Source organism: Leptodactylus fuscus, chromosome 11 (genome assembly GCF_031893055.1).
Source record: "Leptodactylus fuscus isolate aLepFus1 chromosome 11, aLepFus1.hap2, whole genome shotgun sequence".
In the NCBI taxonomy this organism is placed as follows: domain Eukaryota; kingdom Metazoa; phylum Chordata; class Amphibia; order Anura; family Leptodactylidae; genus Leptodactylus; species Leptodactylus fuscus.
The window spans coordinates 44082491-44105668 of record NC_134275.1 but is presented as its reverse complement, the minus strand read 5'-3'; the positions used below and the strand labels follow the sequence as shown (position 1 = coordinate 44105668).

At 48.6% G+C, this 23178-nt stretch overlaps 1 protein-coding gene across 2 annotated transcripts in view; it reads right to left on the bottom strand.

Moving 5' to 3' along the window:
• The window catches only part of KCND1 (potassium voltage-gated channel subfamily D member 1), a 55624-nt gene that overhangs the window by 14042 nt on the left and 18404 nt on the right, over positions 1–23178 (bottom strand). For both annotated transcript variants that reach the window (XR_012711859.1, XM_075260499.1), the window contains exons 3-5: positions 4772–4934; positions 1938–2021; positions 295–387 (exon numbers count right to left, since the gene is read on the bottom strand). Coding sequence is in view for 1 of the 2 variants with exons in the window: in XM_075260499.1 (XP_075116600.1) it covers positions 295–387; positions 1938–2021; positions 4772–4934 (340 nt within the window). In the remaining variant the exon portion in view is untranslated. The remainder of the gene's footprint in view (positions 1–294; positions 388–1937; positions 2022–4771; positions 4935–23178) is intronic.

Below are 23178 nucleotides of genomic sequence, written 5' to 3'. Positions count from 1 at the left end.
AACCAAGTCATCTCAATCTCGGCTGACCCTAGAGACACTAATTGGATGGCTACTAGCATGTTACAACATTTGGGCCCAGGACAGTATACCCCTCCTCACTGTGCACAGGCAACATGTACTGTCTCCGCATCCAGCAGTGCAGCGCTCATGTGTCTGGAGGTGTCACAGGTGCGTCTGGATCTGCAGCTACCACTAGGGGCGCTTGCTGGATACATTGAGCTCAGTAACACAATATGCCTTCTGGCTGTGCACATTGTAAGGTTCACTGGTATGGGTCCGTCTGTAGGTTCTTACCGTGGTCTTCTCTAGGCAGTGCAGCAAGTGATGGTGCTGCAGCTCAAAGGCCGAGCGGTTTTTCACACACAGGGCATGACTTTCACTGTCCTCCTGGAAGGAAGCAAAGACCATTGAGAATTACCTTTGACCCTTGAGGAAACTTTGTAAAAGCAGCGGCATCTACAGCAGTGGTGTCCAAGCTGTGGCTCTCTGGCGGTCGCAAAACTACAACTCCCAGCATGCCCTGGCAACCTTTGGTCCCTGATCTAGAAGATATAGACGGCTTCTGCTCCTCAGTCTATTCTTGTCTTTCAGTGACCTCTGAAGCTCTGATTTCCCCATCAGAACCTGTCTCGGCCCCATCCTGATATCTCGATCTTATGCCTCGTCCTTATTCTGTCCCTTCTTATGTATTGATTTTCTTATCTGCAGCGCAGCGAGGTGCAGGACGTCATGTTATATCGCCAGTAAAATCTACAGAGAACCTTGAGCAACTCTGCAAGGGTCTGGCTTTAATTCACTAATTCATGTCTTACTCTAGTCCCATCCACAGCTCCATTCACATGTCTTACTCTACTTGCATCCAGAGCTGCATTCACATCTTATACTGATAGTCACATCCAAAGCAGCATATACATATCTTAAACTAGTCACATCCAGAGCTGCATTCACATGTCTTACTCTAGTCCCATCTACAGCTGCATTTACGTCTTAATCTTCTAGTATCCATAGCTGCATTCACATCTTAAACTGCTAGTGACATGTAGAGCAGCATATATGTATCTTAAACTAGTCACAACCAGAGCTGCATTCACATGTCATACTCTAGTCCCATCTACAGCTGCATTCACGTCTTAATCTTCTAGTATCCATAGCTGCATTCACATCTTAAACTGCTAGTGACATGTAGAGCAGCATATATGTATCTTAAACTAGTCACATCCAGAGCTGCATTCACATGTTTTACACTAGTCACATCCAGAGCTGCATTCACATGTCTTAAACTAGTCACATCCAGAGCTGTATTCACATGCCTTGCACTAGTCACATCCATAGTGGCATTCACTTGACATTTCTTACCCTAGTCTCATTCAGAGCTGGATTCACATGTCATACACTAGTCACATTCAGAGCTGTATTCCCAACTTACACTACTAGTCACATCCAGAGCAGCATTTACATATCTCACACTAGTCACATACAGAGCAGCATTCACATCTTACACAAGTCACATTCAGAGCTGTTACACAGCACAGTGCACTCAGATATATTACACTAATCACATGTAGAGCAGCATTAATATGTCTTGTACAAATCATACCCAGCGTTGTATTAACATGCCTTACACTAGTCTCACCCAGAGCTGCATTCACGTCTTACACTAGTCACATTCAGAGCAGCAGTCACATGGCTTACGCTAGTTACATGTGGTGCAGCATTTTGTACTACTCATAACCAGTGTTGTATTCACATGGCTTACACCAGTCACATCCAGAGCTGCATTCAGAATTCTGCTGATTCCCTTAGATCTCTGTTGTACAAGCCTACATAGAGTATATGTAACAGCTCCCTGTTCTATCTATACATGGCATGTTGTTCTGTGATGTAGCTACAGCTCTGGGTGTGACTGGAGTTAAGTATTTCATATGAGCAGCTCTTACCTCCAGGCCACCGCTCTCCTTGTAGCGCAGGAATGCGTTAGTCGTGTTACTCTTTGCCAGTCTAATCCTGGCCAATCGGATTTTCTGCCAAAAGCAAAGAACACACAAGTGACTGGACAGTTGACATATTTACTATTGTATTGAAGTCTATAAAACATAGTGGTGAGAAGGGGCAACACGGAGGCCCAGTGGTTAGCACTGCAACATTGCAGCGCTGTAGTCCTGGGTTCAAACCCTGCCAGGAACAAAATCTGCAAGGAATTTGTATGTTCTCTCCGTTTTTGCATGGATTTCCTCCCATTCTACAAAGACATGCTGATAGAAAAAAAAAATATATAGATTGTGATCCCGATATGGGGCTCACAATCTACATTAAAAAAACAGAAAATAGTGGTGAGAAGTGGTACTACACATGGTAAAAATTAACTAAATTTCAGAAAGACTTCAGTGAAATGTCTTCCAAAAATAACAGGAACTTATTTGAGTGCCTGCTTTCTTCTAGACACCTCTCCTCGAATTGTGTCTGGTATTGCAGCTTTGTACTAAATGGGACTGAGTTGCAATACCAGGCTCAGCCTATAGGCAAAGGAGGCGCTGAGTCTGGATAAAGGCAGCCAAGTTTTTCTAAAATCATAACCCCAGGGTTATCCAGGACTGTGATATTGAGCTCCACCTCCTCTTCTCAGGCAGTCACATCATGTCCAATGCTCATAGCCATTCAAAGGAATAGGGCTGAGCTGCAATACCAAGCACAACCACAATACAATGTTTGGTGCTGTTTTTGGTAAGTAGAGAAGCGGCTGCAGTAATCAGTATCACATCCCCAGATAGCCCCTTTATACATGCTAGACCATCACCTAGACCAGACCTGGGCAAAGTCCGGTCCCCGGGCCACATCCGGCCCTCTGACTGTTTCAGAAAAAAAGAAAAAAGGCACCGAGCCGACCAATGTGTAGTAATTTAGAACAGTGACTCAAGGTAAGCAGAATATTAGGCCGCTCACCTGGCAGGGTTGTATAGGATACAACAACCCTGATGGCATAAACATCGAATAGGTTGGTAGGTCTAGGTAGCTGCAGGTCATACGCCAAGTGACGTCAAGGAATAACAATTAAGGACCGTCCTTCAATCAAGGAAAGGAGACCGCGCTCGCCCAAGAACCAACAAAATTTTATTATCACAGCACAACGCGTTTCGAGCTATAATGCTCTTTTTCAAGTGCATAGAATTCACCTTTTAGGTTGAAGGTTCCTGCTTCAACCTAAAAGGTGAATTCTATGCACTTGAAAAAGAGCATTATAGCTCGAAACGCGTTGTGCTGTGATAATAAAATTTTGTTGGTTCTTGGGCGAGCGCGGTCTCCTTTCCTTGATTGAAGGACGGTCCTTAATTGTTTTTCTCTGACTGTTTCAGTCCGGCCCGCACAGCTTTGACTAGGGAGGCGTGTCTAGGGGGGCGTGTCTAGGGGGCGTGTCTTAGTGCCGGCCGAAGATGGAGATGTGGAGCGTGTCATAAAGTAGTGAGAGATGTAAGGTGAGCTGCAGGGGGGAGAGAGAGAGAGTGTGTGTGTGTCTATATGTGTGCCTGTCTATATGTGTGTGTATGTGTGCCTGTCTATATGTGTGTGTATGTGTGTCTGTCTATGTGTGCCTGTCTATATGTGTGCGTGTCTATATGTGTGTCTGTCTGTATGTGTGCCTGTCTATATGTGTGCCTGTCTATATGTGTGCGTGTCTATATGTGTGCGTGTCTATATGTGTGCGTGTCTATATGTGTGTCTGTATGTGTGCGTGTCTATATGTGTTTCTGTCTGTATGTGTGCCTGTCTATATGTGTGCGTGTCTGTATGTGTGCGTGTCTGTATGTGTCTATATGTGTGCGTGTCTATATGTGTGTCTGTATGTGTGCGTGTCTATATGTGTTTCTGTCTGTATGTGTGCCTGTCTATATGTGTGCGTGTCTGTATGTGTGCGTGTCTGTATGTGTGCGTGTCTGTATGTGTGCGTGTCTATATGTGTGCCTGTCTATATGTGTGCCTGTCTATATGTGTGCCTGTCTATGTCTGTCTGTCCGTCTATATATGTGTGTGTGTCTCAGTAACCTAGGGCCAGAGATGGAAGGGGAATGTTATACTAGGGCAGAGATGGCAGATGGAGGGGGGGGGGGGGACATGAAACTGGGGGAGAGATGGAGGGGGGGGGGGACATGAAACTGGGGGAGAAATGGAGGGGGGGGACATAAAACTGGGGGTAGATGAAGAGGGCACTTAGACTGGGGGGACATTAAACTGTGGAGGTAGGTGGAGGGGGACATGTCTGCCTCTAGTTGCCCCCAGTTTAATGTCACCCTCTAGCTACCCCTACAGTTTAATGTCTGCTTCCAGCTTCCCGATTTTAATGTCCCCCTCTAGTTGCCCCCAGTTTCATGTCCCGCTCCAGCTGTCAATTTATTGCCACCCTCCAACTACCCCCACTGTTTAATGTCCCCCTCCAGCTGCTCCAGTTTCATGTCCCCTCTAGTTTCCACCAGTTTATACTGGGGCACCAGGAGAAGGACTTAATACTGTGGGGCAGTTGGAAGGGAACATTACAATGTGGGGGCATATAATGTACGGGTGACTGTAGGAGGATTATACTTTGTGGGGGCACATGGAAAGATGATTGGGAATGGGCGGAGTCAACATATAAGTGGGTGGAGCTAAATTTGCCGTGGCGCGGCCCTCTAGCATAGTTTCAATTTCTTATACGGCCCCATGGGAAAATTAATTGCCCACCCCTGACCTAGACAGAGCCCTAGAGGCCCCAGCAGCATTCTATGTAGCATCTGGATCTTACCTGCTGCGCCCGGCGCTTGTCAGCTCTCTGGTTTTGGTGATAAATACGGCTGAAATTGGATACAATGACAGGGACTGGTAGCGCAATAACCAGCACCCCACTGAGGGAGCAGATGGAGCCAAAGATTTTGCCGGCAATGGTGTCTGGAACCATATCTCCGTACCTATGAGAAGAGAGACAACGAGCAAAATTTAATAAGACAATTCTGCACTACAGCCCTTGCGGAGATACAAAGCTGAATAATAAAATTCTACAGCCACCACTAGAGGGAGCTCCTGAGCTTACACATAATTGTAATAATCCTATGTAGTTAGCTCCTCTGCTCCCTCTAGTGGCAACTGCAGGCAGACAGAATTACTATTATTTAGCTCCCTGCAGAAGATTTGGAGCTTTGTGTCACAATAACAGAGCTCAAACTTCAATAAAGATCTGTTATGACGTTAATGAGCACAAATTTGTGGCCATATTTAGCTAAAAACTTGAAAATCCAAGATCCTTGTGTAGCGTTCAATAGATTTTATGTCTTTGCAGTGTAAGGAGAACACAAGTAATTACAAATACATTAGAAGTCTCATCAGTATGCGCGGGCGTCGAGGCTAATTTACCGTCTCATGAGTGCAGTACTGCTTTTGGCCTGAGTCAGTGGTGGCGGTGTTGCACAGTTGCTTCTCAGCTCTCCAGCCCGCGCTCTCATTCATCATCAGACATATTTCTTATTAGTAATGACCGCTCTATTTTTGGCGTCTTCCATTAATCCAAGACGTGTAAAAAATAGTTATTAATGAAAAGTGACACCGAACAGCGAAAGATAATTATAGTGCAAGAAAGGGATCGGAGGCGGGGTGCCTGGAAAGATACATGCACAGCAGCACAGATTATTTCAGACCACGAGCTGCACTGTTTCTTGAAGCAGTGTCCTCCAGAGGGTGGGAGTACATAAGAGGTCAGCAGCACAGAGTATTTCAGGAAGAAGTGCGCTCATCTTGTTGGGAATGGGGCAGTGTTTCATCTTGTAACAGACAATGTTAGTGGGACCAGGGAAGTGTCTCACAGCTGCACAGAGTATTTCAGGCCGGGTGCTCATCTTGTGGAAATCAGTGTTAGTGAAAATGGAGCAGTGTCTCACAGCTGCACAGAGTATTTTAGGAAGAATTGCTCATCTTGCAGTAGGCAGTGTTAGTGGGAAGTGTCTCACAGCTGCACAGAGTATTTCAGGCTGGTGCTCATCTTGTGGGAATCAGTGTTAGTGAGAATGGAGCAGTGTCTCACAGCTGCACAGAGTATTTTAGGAAGAAGCGTGCTCATCTTGTAAGCAGGCAGTGTTAGTGGGAAGCGTCTCACAGCTGCACAGAATATTTTAGAAAGAATTGTGCTCATCTTGTAGGTGTTAGTGAGGACAGTTAGGCTCCGTTCCCACGGAGTAACGCGCCGCTCATTTAGACACGTAAACACGTGTCAGAGCGAGGTGCTTCAAAACAGATCCCATTGATTTCAATGGGTGCCGGTTTAAGCGCGCTACACATTGAAATAAATGGGTTATAAAGCCTCCCATTGATTTCAATGTGTAGCGCGTGTAAGCCAGCAATCAATGGGATCTGTTTTGAAGCGCCTCGCTCTGACACGTGTTTACGTGTCTTAAAAAGCGGCGCGTTACTCCGTGGGAACGGAGCCTCAGGGCCCAGCAACCTTCATGACTCCAGCTGTTGTGAAACTACAACTCCCAGCATGCATCAAAACTTGCTCTGCTGTTGTGGGAACTCCCATAAAAGTGAATGGAGCATGCTGGGAGTTGAAGTTTCACAACAGCTGGAATGAAGGTAGTAGTGACACCTAGGAGTAGGAGCATCAGGGTGCCTATAGGACATATGGTAGGTGGGGGCCCCAGTGCAGCTTCAAATTACCCCTCTGGTGGTTTCTGATGGAGGAGTATGGCCTCACAGCAGCACAGAGTATTTCAGGAGTTGTTAGCTAGCAATGCTCTATGTGACAGTCCCAATGGTGTGATACGTAGGGAAATGAAAAGAGCTTCAGTCAGACAAGTAAAGGAGCAGAGCTCTATAGCAGCGCAGAGTATTTCAGCAATTGAAAGTATATGATAGGGGCAGGAGATGGACGTGCTCATGGGAAAGGTGAGGGAATTTTTTTAGGATTAGAGGGGGAGATTATAGACACGTAGGAAGACACACCACACAGACCTAGCAGACAGATCCGCAGCTTGTAGTGCAGATATGAGCCCCTGCGCGGGTCATTAGTAGCCATCACGTTGCCCCTTGTGGTTTCTACCAGAATCTGTTACAATGATTTCCTATTAATCTCATCTGCTGGAATAAAGGCTGAGGGAATAAGAATAGACGCGAATACAACCCCCAGATGGCCAAGTTACCGGCTCCGCCAGGAGCGCCGCTGATCACGCCGGGGATATTAACTTTATCTGAAGTGAGCGCCTCCCGGGGGTCTGGTTACATAAGTCGCCTCTAATGCTCAATACTAAATTGTGGAATGTTATATGGGTTGTCTGACATCAGAAACACATGCTGCTTTCTTCCAAAGACAGCACCACTTTTGTCCAGTGGTGAGGTCAGGTATTGCAGCTTACAAAATGTGGTAGCCATGATTCTCTGATCTCACGTGCAGTCAGTCAATAGAGGGAAGCTGCAGATTTAGACCCCTGCAGGAGAAATGTGGTATTACAAGGTGACCATTCAATGAAATGGTCATACTGAGTCCTCCAGAGTGGGAAGCGCTGGCATTGGTTTATCATGGGAATGCTCTGCCATTGGGGTTTCTCTGCCCCTATGGCAGATGATTGGGTTTAACCTTTTAAGGAGATGACTGTATTATAACAATGGCCGCTAAACATGCAGTTCATGCGGAATTGAGACGCCTAAGAGATGACAGGGATATGTCTGAGTGTGTGTGACACTGCCACTCACCCTGCCAGGCATGTCAGTAAACGGCAGGCAATGTGACCAGACAGGCTCACGCAAGCAACAAAATGAACAAAAAGCCAGAACCTTTCGCCTGCAGCGAGCAGATCCCAATATCTATGACAGACAGACATAATCGTACAGATGTGTCTCTCTAGCCTCGTACCCAACTGCGCATGATACGGAAAGGGCAGAATTCGCTTTTCAGAACGCTATGAAAAACTCCCGCTGAAAAAAGCTCTGGACATAGACGTTCTTTTGTATTGTTTATAGGACTTATAGAGCAGCAGTTTGTGCTCCAGAGCTGCTATTCATATGGCCATAGGCAGCCATTACAGAGGCCACAGAGCTATATACTGGTAGTGAGATACATACAATACACCTGGTCATTCACTGACTGCAAGCAGAGGTCTTGATAATGCCTGAAGCAGAAGGATCTCAGCGCTACATCAGATCCTCTCTCTGGTCACATGAGAGTGCAGAGCAGGCCGAGAGCACAATAGTCAGCACCTGTTCACACCATCCTCATGTACTAAAGAGTGACAACTTGTGATAAAAAAAAAATAGTCCTTAAAAACTACAACCCCCAACATGACCTGACCAGTGGATATAACAATTATACAATACTAGCCTCTGCCCGCGACTTTGTCTGTGTGTTGTTGGTGTTGATGATCTGCCTATATTCAGCAAATTGCTGCCATCGATGGTTTGCCTGCTCCGGCGTTTCGGCAGCTGCCAAGCTGGCCTACCGCTGAACTCATTCCTCGCGCTGTGCCTGTGATTGTTCTGGAATCTCAGCAGCTCGCTGGGAAGCCATATAATGAGCGTGTTGTTGGTGTTAATAATCTGCCTGCTTCGGCATTTCGGCAGCTGTCAAGCTGGCCTGCCGCTGAACTCATTCCTCGCTGGGATACCATATAATGAGCGTGTTGTTGGCGCCGATGATCCCCGTCAGCTCCGCTTGAGGAGAGCTCTGTGACTTCTGGCTACTTTCATAGCTCTCGTTGTTTTAGAATTTTGCAACAAATTAGATTTTCTTTTTCCCGGCATGTTTAAAAGTAACAAAGTGCCAATTTGGATTAAATGTGTTTTCCCATCCAGTGTGTCAGCACTGCCTGGAGCAGATCAGATAATATGCAAATGCGTGTACAAAATGGACTGAGGGTTAGCTGAGTGTTTACATACAGAGATAACAGACCTGTTTTTATCAGAACCTCAGATAAGCTGATGCCAAGAGAAGTTTAATATAGTATGTGAATATAAATTCATAACAGTCGTGAAGCCATGTCACTTACCGGGAAAAAAAGTAGCCTATGTGTTAATTGAGGTTATACACTATCTATGTGCCAAATTTCATTCAAATGCGTTCAGCCGTTTTTTTTGTGTGATTGAGTAACAAACACTCAAAAAACCAAACACACAAACTTTCACATTTAATATTAGTAGGATTATAATATTAGTAGGATAGGACTAGTATACATTATAAAAAACTACAACCCCCAACATTACCCGATCATAATACAATCCTATTATACTCTAGATATATGAAACACTACAATCCCCAACATAACCAAAATACAATCCTATTATATTCTACACATATAGAACACTACTAGATGACCCAAACCTATTCTACTCTCTGGACTCTCCTACTTAGACTTCACTACTATATATGACCATAAATCAGTCATTACACTCTATACATATAAGGACTACAACCCCCAACATGACATGACCATAGCACTGCTGTATTATCTTCTATAAGAACCTGCAGTGAACACTATGGTTACTCATGTGGTGTAAATGATGCTTTGCTCTCCAGTAAGATGGCTGACACTCCCCCTCTAGGAATCCATTACTAATGGGGTAATAATCACATCACCGCGCTATGTGGAAGTGATATATACGCTGTAAATGAGCGCAGTTCCTGGATGCAGTAATATAATCCATACAAGATGGACATACACTGGAGGAATAAGTGCGCCTGACTGGGTGTATGGCAGAGCTATCAGGTTGTAAAGCAGAGCTGCTGTGTGTGGGGACATATAAGGGGTCTGTGCTTCATATAGAATAGCATTGATTCCCAAAATGTACTACATCCACATCAATATTTCCTGCGTGCTGCTGCTCCTCCCCTCTCACAGCATGTAGACTCACAGCAAGAAGTGGAAGACTGCAAATACATCCACCTCCTCCATGTATCGTTTTGGCTGTTTTACACTAGATAGATTTCTTGGTTGGCCGAGGAGGTTCCTGACTATTGTGGGGAATTGTTCAGGTAGATGCTTGTAGCAGTGCAGGAAACAGGGACACAGACACTGGATTGCACACAAGTTCAGGCTTTATTCACATGTAGCGCATACACTGCTTTTGCAAAGCCACAGGATAAACAAAAACAAACTCCTTCTCGGCTGAGAAAACTAACTTAAACATAAGGAAACGTTTCCCTGACTATACAGGAGACTGGCTACCAGTCTCCCACCTTGGCAACAACAACGGGTGGCACAGTACCTGCTTTGGAGGTCCGGTCTGTACCGTTCAACTCTGTCTGTGTGGTACCACACTGCTAGTCTTCACACTCTGACTGTTATTAGGGCCTGATTAGTCAGCTGACCTCCCTGGTGTGAGTTTTTACCAAACACCCTTTAGGTGCCTGGCTGGAATATACTTGTCTTCTCAGACCACACCCTTCACTCTCTCACATACACCCCCCCCCCCCCCCTCAGTTCTGACCCCTCGGGGCGAACTCCAGCCACCAAGCAATAAGTTCGGGACAAGGCATCCGCATTGCTTGCAGTTTCCGGGCTCTGTGCTCCACTGTGAACCTAAAGTTCTGAAGTGACAAGAACCACCTACTCACCCTGGCATTCTTGTCCTTGGTTCTGCTCATCCAAGTGAAGGGTGAGTGGTCGGTCACCAGACAGAACTGCCTCCCAAACATATAGTACCTCAGGGCCTCTAATGCCCATTTTATGGCCAGGCACTCCTTCTCCACTATACTGTAGTTGTTTTCTGCTGGTGCGAGTTTCCTGCTCAGGTAGGTGACTGGATGTTCTTCTCCATTCACCTCCTGAGACAGGACAGCTCCCAGCCCTACATCTGATGCATCCATCTGGACCACAAACTCCCTCCTGAAGTTGGGCGTAATTAGGACAACTGATCCACGCAAGGCCACCTTTAGTGCCTGAAAAGCACTTTCGGCTTGGTCATTCCACTGCACCATAACGGACCTTTTTCCCTTTAGAAGGTCTGTCAGGGGAGCAGATACCATGGCAAAGTTGGGCATAAACCGCCTGTAATACCCAACAATGCCCAGGAATGACCTAACTTGTTTGGTGCTCAGAGGTCGAGGCCATTCCCGCATAGCGTCAACCTTGTTGACCTGGTTTGATTATACTACAGCCAATCACATACCCCAAATAGCGTGTCTCCTCCATCCCCAAAGCACACTTTTTGGGGTTGGCAGTCAGACCGGCTGCTCTCAAAGAATCCACTACAGCTTGTACCTTGGCCAAATGACTCTCCCAGTCATTGCTGAAAATGGTGATGTCATCCAGATATGCTGAGGCGTATTTTCTATGAGGTTTCACCACTATGTCCATTAACCGTTGGAATGTAGCTGGGGGCCTGTGGAGCCCGAACAGTAACACAACATAGTGAAAAAAGTCCCTCAGCGGTGATAAAGGCAGTCTTTTCTTTGGCGCTATCTGTCATGTGTACCTGCCAATATCCCTTAGTGAGATCAAGCATAGAGAAGTAGCGGGCCCCTCCCAGTCTCTCAATAAGCTCGTCTACCCGAGGCTTATCAAACTTTAGTTATTGCAGAAACGCAATGTCCCATCTGGTTTGGGAACTAGAACAATGGGACTGGCCCATTCACTTTTGGACTCCTCAATGACTCCTAATTTTAACATATTCTGCACCTCCCCTGAAATGGCTTGTCGGTGAGCCTCGGGAACCCGGTACGGCCTCATCCACACTTTCACATGGGGCTCAGTAACAATATCATGCTTGGTTAGAGATGTACGCCCGGGTTGCTCAGACAACACATCTGTATTCCTAGCTACAAACTCTTTGCACTTTTGTTGCTGGCTTTTTGTGAGGGTCTCTGATATTCTTACCCCTGCTGCCACTTCTGTAGTCCCAACTGCAGCCTGTGGGGATATCACGGGAGATAGTTTAGCTGGAGACCTTTCTGTAAGCAGACTCTCTTGGTTTACTGTAAGCAGAATCTCTCTGTCTTTCCATGCCTTTAGCAAGTTTACATGATAAACCCGTTCAGGTTTTCTCCTACCTGGCTGACGAACCTTGTAGTTCACTTCCCCTATCTTTTCCATTACCTCATAGGGGCCTTGCCATTTGGCCAGAAACTTACTCTCCACTGTGGGAATGAGTACAAGTACTCGGTCACTGGGTTTAAAGGTCCTTACCCTTGCTGACCTATTGTAAACACGGCTCTGAGCCTTTTGGGCCTCCTGCAGATGCTCTCTAACCATGGGCATGACTGCCGATATCCTGTCCTGCATACCAGCAATATGTTCAATAACACTTTTGTGGGGGCTGGGTTCTAGCTCCCACGTCTCTTTGGCAATGTCCAACAGACCCCTAGGATGTCTGCCGTAAACCAACTCGAAAGGAGAAAACCCAGTGGAAGCCTGCAGTACCTCACGGATGGCAAACATCAAGTAAGGTAACAGAACATCCCAATCTTTTCCATCCTTGCTGACCACCTTTTTCAGCATATTTTTTAAGGTTTTCTTAAACCGTTCTACTAATCCATCTGTCTGGGGATGGTAAACAGATGTACGCAATTGTTTGATACTAGAGATGAGCGAACACTAAAATGTTCGAGGTTCGAAATTCGATTCGAACAGCCGCTCAATGTTCGTGTGTTCGAACGGGTTTCGAACCCCATTATAGTCTATGGGGAACAGATACTCGTTAAGGGGGAAACCCAAATCCGTGTCTGGAGGGTCACCAAGTCCACTATGACACCCCAGGAAATGATGCCAACACCTCTGGAATGACACTGGGACAGCAGGGGAAGCATGTCTGGGGGCATCTAACACACCAAAGACCCTCTATTACCCCAACATCACAGCCTAACAACTACACACTTTACACACTCAATACCACCTCTCTGACAGTAGGAAAACACCTTGAAACATGTGTATTTGGCACTTGCAGTGAGGAGAGCTTGTCACCAGCAGTGAATTTAGCCCTTGTAGTAAGTTGAGGTTGGCACCAACATTTGTTTTGAAAATCAGGGTGGATTGAGCCTCTAACCAGCAGAGTTTGGGCAAATTCATGGTGGAGGGAGCCTCTAAAAACCCCAGTTTGGACCAATTCATGGTGGAGGGAGCCTCTAAAAACCCCAGTTTGGACCAATTCATGGTGGAGGGAGCCTCTAAAAACCCCAGTTTGGACCAATTCATGATGGAGGGAGCCTCTAAACAGCCCAGTTTGGGCAAATTCATGGTGGAGGGAGCCTCTAAAAACCCCCAGTTTGGACCAATTCATGGTGGAGGGAGCCTCTAAAAACCCCAGTTTGGACCAATTCATGGTGGAGGGAGCCTCTAAACAGCCCAGTTTGGGCAAATTCATGGTGGAGGGAGCCTCTAAACAGCCCAGTTTGGGCAAATTCATGGTGGAGGGAGCCTCTAAAAACCCCAGTTTGGACCAATTCATGGTGGAGGGAGCCTCTAAAAACCCCAGTTTGGACCAATTCATGGTGGAGGGAGCCTCTAAAAACCCCAGTTTGGACCAATTCATGATGGAGGGAGCCTCTAAACAGCCCAGTTTGGGCAAATTCATGGTGGAGGGAGCCTCTAAAAACCCCCAGTTTGGACCAATTCATGGTGGAGGGAGCCTCTAAAAACCCCAGTTTGGACCAATTCATGGTGGAGGGAGCCTCTAAACAGCTCAGTTTGGGCAAATTCATGGTGGAGGGAGCCTCTAAACAGCCCAGTTTGGGCAAATTCATGGTGGAGGGAGCCTCTAAAAACCCCAGTTTGGACCAATTCATGGTGGAGGGAGCCTCTAAAAACCCCAGTTTGGACCAATTCATGGTGGAGGGAGCCTCTAAACAGCCCAGTTTGGACCAATTCATGGTGGAGGGAGCCTCTAAAAACCCCAGTTTGGACCAATTCATGGTGGAGGGAGCCTCTAAACAGCCCAGTTTGGGCAAATTCATGGTGGAGGGAGCCTCTAAAAAGCCCAGTTTGGGCAAATTCATGGTGGAGGGAGCCTCTAACCAGCCCAGTTTGGACCAATTCATGGTGGAGGGAGCCTCTAAAAACCCCAGTTTGGACCAATTCATGGTGGAGGGAGCCTCTAAAAACCCCAGTTTGGACCAATTCATGGTGGAGGGAGCCTCTAAACAGCCCAGTTTGGACCAATTCATGGTGGAGGGAGCCTCTAAAAACCCCAGTTTGGACCAATTCATGGTGGAGGGAGCCTCTAAACAGCCCAGTTTGGGCAAATTCATGGTGGAGGGAGCCTCTAAAAAGCCCAGTTTGGGCAAATTCATGGTGGAGGGAGCCTCTAACCAGCCCAGTTTGGACCAATTCATGGTGGAGGGAGCCTCTAAAAACCCCAGTTTGGACCAATTCATGGTGGAGGGAGCCTCTAAAAACCCCAGTTTGGACCAATTCATGGTGGAGGGAGCCTCTAAAAACCCCAGTTTGGACCAATTCATGGTGGAGGGAGCCTCTAAACAGCCCAGTTTGGGCAAATTCATGGTGGAGGGAGCCTCTAAACAGCCCAGTTTGGGCAAATTCATGGTGGAGGGAGCCTCTAACCAGCCCAGTTTGGACCAATTCATGGTGGAGGGAGCCTCTAAAAACCCCAGTTTGGACCAATTCATGGTGGAGGGAGCCTCTAAACAGCTCAGTTTGGGCAAATTCATGGTGGAGGGAGCCTCTAAACAGCCCAGTTTGGGCAAATTCATGGTGGAGGGAGCCTCTAAAAACCCCAGTTTGGACCAATTCATGGTGGAGGGAGCCTCTAAAAACCCCAGTTTGGACCAATTCATGGTGGAGGGAGCCTCTAAACAGCCCAGTTTGGACCAATTCATGGTGGAGGGAGCCTCTAAAAACCCCAGTTTGGACCAATTCATGGTGGAGGGAGCCTCTAAACAGCCCAGTTTGGGCAAATTCATGGTGGAGGGAGCCTCTAAAAAGCCCAGTTTGGGCAAATTCATGGTGGAGGGAGCCTCTAACCAGCCCAGTTTGGACCAATTCATGGTGGAGGGAGCCTCTAAAAACCCCAGTTTGGACCAATTCATGGTGGAGGGAGCCTCTAAAAACCCCAGTTTGGACCAATTCATGGTGGAGGGAGCCTCTAAAAACCCCAGTTTGGACCAATTCATGGTGGAGGGAGCCTCTAAACAGCCCAGTTTGGGCAAATTCATGGTGGAGGGAGCCTCTAAACAGCCCAGTTTGGGCAAATTCATGGTGGAGGGAGCCTCTAACCAGCCCAGTTTGGACCAATTCATGGTGGAGGGAGCCTCTAAAAACCCCAGTTTGGACCAATTCATGGTGGAGGGAAACTATAAACAGCCCAGTTTGGACCAATTCATGGTGGAGGGAGCCTCTAAAAACCCCAGTTTGGACCAATTCATGGTGGAGGGAGCCTCTAAACAGCCCAGTTTGGGCAAATTCATGGTGGAGGGAGCCTCTAAACAGCCCAGTTTGGGCAAATTCATGGTGGAGGGAGCCTCTAACCAGCCCAGTTTGGACCAATTCATGGTGGAGGGAGCCTCTAAAAACCCCAGTTTGGACCAATTCATGGTGGAGGGAGCCTCTAAACAGCCCAGTTTGGACCAATTCATGGTGGAGGGAGCCTCTAAAAACCCCAGTTTGGACCAATTCATGGTGGAGGGAGCCTCTAAACAGCCCAGTTTGGACCAATTCATGGTGGAGGGAGCCTCTAACCAGCAGAGTTGGTGGAAATCAGGGTGGAGGGAGCCTCTAACCAGCAGAGTTGTGGGAAAGCAGGGTGGAGGGAGCCTCTAACCAGCAGAGTTGGTGGAAATCAGGGTGGAGGGAGCCTCTAACCAGCAGAGTTGTGGGAAAGCAGAGTGGAGGGAGCCTCTAACCAGCAGAGTTGTGGGAAAGCAGGGTGGAGGGAGCCTCTAACCAGCAGAGTTGTGGGAAAGCAGGGTGGAGGGAGCCTCTAACCAGCAGAGTTGGTGGAAATCAGGGTGGAGGGAGCCTCTAACCAGCAGAGTTGGGGGAAATCAGGGTGGAGGGAGCCTAGTATTAGCAGAATTGTGCAACGCTTATGGTGGATGAGTATGAGGATGCGGAGGAATTGGAGAGGTTGAGTACAGACATGGAGTTTCATGTTGGGGTGCTTTACACAGGTGGGCACAAAAATGAAGGCTCTATCCAGTGGTAGTTCATTTTTATCAAAGTGAGCCGGTCGGCACTCTCAGCTGACAGACGGGTGCGCTTGTCAGTGATGATGCCACCGGCTGCACTGAACACCCTCTCAGATAGGACGCTGGCGGCAGGACAGGACAGCACCTCCAAGGCATATAGGGCAAGTTCAAGCCACAGGTCCAACTTCGACACCCAATACGTGTAGGGCGCAGAGGGGTCGGAGAGGACAGGGCTGTGGTCGGAAAGGTATTCCCGCAACATGCGCCTATACTTCTCACGCCTGGTGACACTAGGACCCTCCGTGGCGGCACTTTGGCGAGGGGGTGCCATCAAGGTGTCCCAGACCTTAGACAGTGTGCCCCTCGTTTGTGTGGACCGGTGAGAACTTGGTTGCCTACTGGAGGAACTGCCCTCCCTGCCGCCAACGTCACATGCTGGAAACATCTCCATCATATTCTGCACCAATTGCCTGTGGCAAGCATTGATGCGATTGGCCCTCCCCTCTACCGGAATAAAAGACGAGATGTTGTTTTTATACCGGGGGTCAAGGATAGCAAAGATCCAGTACTGGTTGTCCTCCATGATTTTGACAATACGCTTGTCGGTTGTAAAGCACCCCAACATGAACTCAGCCATGTCTGCCACAGTGTTAGTTGGCATGACTCCTCTGGCCCCACCGGAAAGTTCAATCTCCATTTCCTCCTCATCCTCCATGTCTACCCATCCGCGCTGCAACAATGGGACGATTCGAAGTTGCCCGGAAGCCTCCTGTATCACCATCACATCATCGGACAACTCTTCTTCCTCCTCCTCCTCCTCCATTAAACGCAGTGAAGCGGACAGATGTGTGGACCTACTCTCCAGCTGTGACGGATCGGATGCTATCCCTAACTCCTCTGTGTGATCTGAGTTATCCCTGATGTCAATCAGGGATTCTCTCAGAACACACAAGAGCGGGATTGTAAGGCTCACCATCGCATCCTCAGAGCTCACCCTCCTTGTGGACTCCTCAAAGACCCGTAGGATGTCACAAAGGTCTCTCATCCATGGCCACTCATGGATGTGAAACTGAGGCAGCTGACTTTGTGGCACCCTAGGGTTTTGTAGCTGGTATTCCATCAAAGGTCTCTGCTGCTCAACCACTCTATTCAACATCTGAAACGTTGAGTTCCAGCGTGTGGGGACATCGCACAAAAGCCGGTGTTGTGGCACATGCAGGCGTTGCTGGAGAGATTTTAAGCTAGCAGCGGCTACTGTCGACTTGCGAAAGTGGGCACACATGCGCCGCACTTTCACCAGTAGCTCTGGAACATTGGGGTAGCTCTTTAGGAAACGTTGCACCACTAGGTTGAAGACGTGGGCCAGGCATGGAACATGTTGGAGTCCGGCAAGCTCCAGAGCTGCTACCAGGTTCCGGCCGTTATCACAAACGACCATGCCTGGGCCCAGGTGCAGTGGCTCAAACCATATTGCCGTCTCATCGAGGAGGGCATCCCTCACCTCGGAGGCAGTGTGCTGTCTGTCCCCCAAGCTGATCAGCTTCAGCACAGCCTGCTGACGTCTACCAACGCCAGTGCTGCAACGTTTCCAACTCGTAGCTGGGGTCAATCTAACAGCGGAGGAGGAGGCGGTGGCGGAGGAGGAGGCGGTAGAGGAGGAGGAGGAGGGGGGTGTTCTTCTCGTGTCCCTGACAGGAATGTTAGGCGGGGAGACGAGGTACACCGGGCCAGTTTGGGAAGCAGTCCCAGCCTCAACTACATTCACCCAGTGTGCCGTCAGTGAAATGTAGCGTCCCTGTCCGCATGCACTTGTCCACGCGTCGGTGGTCAAGTGGACCTTTGTGCAAAGCGCGGAACTAAGGGCCCGCCTGATGTTGAGTGACACGTGCTGGTGCAAGGCGGGGACGGCACACCGGCAGAAGTAGTGACGGCTAGGGACGGCATAGCGAGGTGCTGCAGTTGCCATCAGGTCCAGGAAGGCGGGAGTTTCAACAAGCCGGAACGCCAACATCTCCTGGGCCAGCAGTTTAGCGATGTTGGCGTTCAAGGCTTGCGCCCTGTGGGTGGTTAGCAGTGTATTTCTGCCGCCGCTCCAATGTCTGAGAGATGGTGGGTTGTTGTAAAGAAGCGCCTGATGGTGCCTTTGATGGTGCAGGAGAAGGAGATAAGACAGGAACAGGGGAGGATGAGGGAGAAGTCAACAAAGTGGCGGAGGCAGATGAAGTGGTGTCCTGGCTCGTCCTCTGGAGTGCATCGCCAGCACAGTCAGCAGTGGCAGAGGCAGTGGCAGAGGCAGTGGAAGTGGCGTGAACGGCAGGCGGCCTTTGTCCTGCCGTTGCTGCCTGCCACTGATTCCAGTGCTTGGATTCCAAATGACGGCGCATTGAAGTGGTGGACAGGTTGCTCTTCTCAGAGCCCCTAATCAATTTCGAGAGGCAAATTGTGCAGACAACACTATATCTGTCCTCGGCGCATTCCTTGAAAAAACTCCACACCTTCGAGAAACGTGCCCTCGAGGTGGGAGTTTTTCGGGGCTGGGTACGAACTGGAACATCTTGGGAGATTCCGGGTGTGGCCTGGCTTCGCCTAAGCTGCTGACCTCTGCCTCTGCCTCTAGCTACCCTTTTTGGTGCTGCACCTGCCTCAACATCCACACTACTTTCCCCGCTTGACATCCCCCCTGTCCAGGTCGGGTCAGTGTCCTCATCATCCACCACTTCCTCTTCCAACTCCTGTCTCATCTCCTCCTCCCGCACAATGCGCCGGTCAACTGGATGCCCTGACGGCAACTGCGTCACATCATCGTCGATGAGGGTGGGTTGCTGGTCATCCACCACCAAATCGAACGGAGATGGAGGAGACTCTAGTGTTTGAGCATCTGGACACAGATGCTCCTCTGTTAGGTTCGTGGAATCGTGACGTGGAGAGGCAGGTTGAGGGACAATGAAAGGAGCGGAGAACAGCTCTGGGGAGCAGGGACAGTTGGGGTTATTGTTCTGTGAAGCTTGGGAATTTTGGGAGGAAGGAGGACAAGACTGTTGGGTAATAGGAGGAGAGGAGGCAGAGTCTGACTGGCTGCTGGACAATGTGCTGTAAGCGTTCTCTGACAGCCATTGCAAGACCTGTTCCTGGTTCTCGGGCCTACTAAGGTTTGTACCCTGCAGTTTAGTTAATGTGGCAAGCAACCCTGGCACTGTGGAGTGGCGCAATGCTTGCTGCCCCACAGGAGTAGGCACGGGTCGCCCTGTGGCTTCACTGCTACCTTTCTCCCCAGAACCATTCCCCCGACCTCGCCCACGGCCTCGTCCACGTCCCTTTCCGGGAGCCTTGCGCATTTTGAATTCCCAGTTAGAAACTGGCACTATATACCAGTAGCAAAAATTGTGGGTGCACGTAACCCCAATATATTCTTTGAATTCCCAGTCAGACAATGGCACTATATACCAGTAGCAAGAAATGAGGGTATTTATAACCCCAATATATTCTTTGAATTCCCAGTCAGACAATGGCACTATATACCAGTAGCAAGAAATGAGGGTATTTATAATCCCAATATATTCTTTGAATTACCAGTCAGAAACTGGCACTATATGGCAGTAGCAAGAAATGAGGGTATTTGTAACCCCAATATATTCTTTGAATTCCCAGTCAGACAATGGCACTATATACCAGTAGCAAGAAATGAGGGTATTTATAACCCCAATATATTCTTTGAATTACCAGTCAGAAACTGGCACTATATGGCAGTAGCAAGAAATGAGGGTATTTGTAACCCCAATATATTCTTTGAATTCCCAGTCAGACAATGGCACTATATACCAGTAGCAAAAATTGTGGGTGCACGTAACCCCAATATATTCTTTGAATTCCCAGTGAGACAATGGCACTATATACCAGTAGCAAAAATTGTGGGTGCACGTAACCCCAATATATCCTTTGAATTCCCAGTCAGACAATGGCACTATATACCAGTAGCAAAAATAGTGGGTGTATATAGCCCCAATTCTATTGCTAGGGGACTTGCAGGGTATTTCTGAGGTGAAGGTGGGGGGGCACACCGTTGGAACGGGGATTTGGGGTGTATATATGGGGTATACGGGAATACACTGTCAGTGTGTTCCATTCAGGATCCTGGGAAAGCTGGGTTGCGGCGATTGAGCCCATCAGTGCCACGTTACACTGACAAGCTTGTCCCTGGAATTGAAGTTATATGTAAGCCCAATATATTCTTTGAATTCCCAGTGAGACAATGGCACTATATGGCAGTAGCAAAAATAGTGGGTGTATATAGCCCCAATTCTATTGCTAGGGGACTTGCAGGGTACTTCTGAGGTGAAGGTGGGGGGGCACACCGTTGGAACGGGGATTTGGGGTGTATATATGGGGTATACGGGAATACACTGTCAGTGTGTTCCATTCAGGATCCTGGGAAAGCTGGGTTGCGGCGATTGAGCCCGTCAGTGCCACGTTACACTGACAAGCTTCTCCCTGGAATTGAAGTTATATGTAAGCCCAATATATTCTTTGAATTCCCAGTGAGACAATGGCACTATATGGCAGTAGCAAAAATAGTGGGTGTATATAGCCCCAATCCTATTGCTAGGGGACTTGCAGGGTATTTCTGGGGTGAAGGTGGGGGGGCACACCGTTGGAACGGGTATCGGGGGTATATATCGGGTATACGGGAATACACTGTCAGTGTATTCCATTCAGGATCCGCGGAAAGCTGGGTTGCGGCGATTGAGCCCGTCAGTGCCACGTTACACTGACAAGCTTCTCCCTGGAATTTAGCTCTTATAAGAGCTGTTGGTTGTCTTCTCCTTCCTATCCTAGCCTGTCCCTGCCTACCCAGAATCTAACCCCTAGCTAACTGGACGGAAACCTCCGTCCCCGGTGAATTGCAAGCTCAGAATGACGCGAAGCTGGGCGTCGCTGTTCTTTTAAATTAGAGGTCACATGTTTTCGGCAGCCAATGGGTTTTGCCTACTTTTTTCAACGTCACCGGTGTCGTAGTTCCTGTCCCACCTACCCTGCGCTGTTATTGGAGCAAAAAAGGCGCCAGGGAAGGTGGGAGGGGAATCGAGTAATGGCGCACTTTACCACGCGGTGTTCGATTCGATTCGAACATGCCGAACAGCCTAATATCCGATCGAACATGAGTTCGATAGAACACTGTTCGCTCATCTCTATTTGATATTAAAAAGTTTACACAATTCCCTAGTGACTTTAGACATGAACGGGAAATCCTGATCTGTGAGGATCTCCTTGGGTAGTCCCACTCAGCAAAACACAGCGAACAACTCTTTTGCTATCAACTTTGCTGATGTGTGCCAAAATATGTTGAGTCCCTCGAATGGACTTAACTAAAGGACCTACCAAGTCCATGGCAATCCTTTCAAAGGGCACCTCAATAATGGGCAGAGATACCAGGGGGCTTCGAAAATGTGCCATGGGGGCATGCAACTGGCACTCAGGACATGTATCACAAGACATTTTAACTTCATGATATACCTCTGGCCAATAAAAACGCTGCAATATGTGGTCCAGCGTTTTTGTGGCACCTAGGTGACCCCCTAGCACATGTTTATGTGCCAACTCTAGCACCGTCCGGTGATAAGGCTGGGGTACCAGTAATTGCTGTAAGGTCTCACCTCGCACCCTGTCAACTCGGTATAACAGCTCCTGGTTGACAACCATGTGGGGGAACACCTCACCAGCGCCTGGGCGCTGAACACTAACATTTTCCCAGGCCCTTTGCAGAGTGAGATCCTGGTGTTGTGCAGTACCAAAGTTATCATGCGACACTTTCAAATCTGACATCTGAAGTTCAGTATGAGCCTCCTTGGCTTCACCTGCCATTACCTCTAGGGGAGACATGGAGCCACAATCCTCTTTTAACATGGTCACCCCTACGGCAGGACCCCTAGAGTCCTGGTCATTAGGTTCAGGCTCAAGGACCTGACAAGACAACACTTGTGGTATTCGTGGGGTCAAATCCTCTTATCCTGGCTTTCCCCGCCACAGAGTCCAAAATAGGGGAAAGTCCCGTCCCAGAATGAGGTCATGGGGCAAGTACATAACAACCCCTACCTCATGTCGGCTCTCTCCACAGGGGGTCTGGATGGAGATAGTCATGGTTGGGTAGTCCCTTATATCTCCATGTATGCACAGGACCCCGACTGTGTGTCCAGTGACAGTCCTGTGGTTAACATAGTTCCCATCATCAAGGGTCACCCGACTGCCAGAATCAACAGTGTCTGGGGTGGCAGCAGTGTAAACAGGTGCAGCATAGAGGGACACCCTCCGTCCCAGGCTGCAGTCCTTGGGTTCAGTGGCACTGGGACAATGAGCCGCAATATGGCCCGGCTCCTGGCACTGCCAGCAGATGACAGTCCTTCTCTCCTGGGTCACTACCTTATCCTGGGGAGCCCGAGATAAATTGTCCCTCTGGGCCTTGGGAGCTTGTGGGATTTGGGGGCGCCCCTTCACAAGGGACTGTGTAGTCCAATATCGCTCCACCAACCCCACCAATGCTGTAGCATTTCTTGGGTCTTCATGCCCCACCCACCTCTGGATCTTACTTGGTAAAGACCTGGGGTCAATGTCTCTGGCTGGAGCCACTTCCGGACAAGTTGTACAAGGTGGTGCATTTGGGACCTTGGTGGTAACGCCTCCTGGTATTCCCACTCATGGACTCTTTGAGCCCGGACATTCTGGTCCACAACCAGTCGGGCCAGGATCTCTGCCTTCACGCGCTGGTAATCACATGCATCCTGTTCATTCAGGTCAAAATAAGCTTGCTGGGGCTCAGCAACTAAGAAAGGGGGCAACACCTCTGCCCAGAGCTACGGTGGAAGTCTCTCACGGGTGGCCACTCTTTTAAACCCAGTCAGATAGGCCTCTACGTCGTCCTCTGATGCCATCTTGGTCAACGCTTTACGGACCTCTTTTCTGGCATCCTGCTCTGGCTTTGCTGGATTGGCCTTTTGCTGAACAGCCAGCAACATGGACATCTGCTTGGCCAAAAGACGGTTGGTCTCCTGTTGCGCTGCATTAGCTTGCTGCTGCTGTCAGGCCTCTGCATGTCTCTGCTGCAA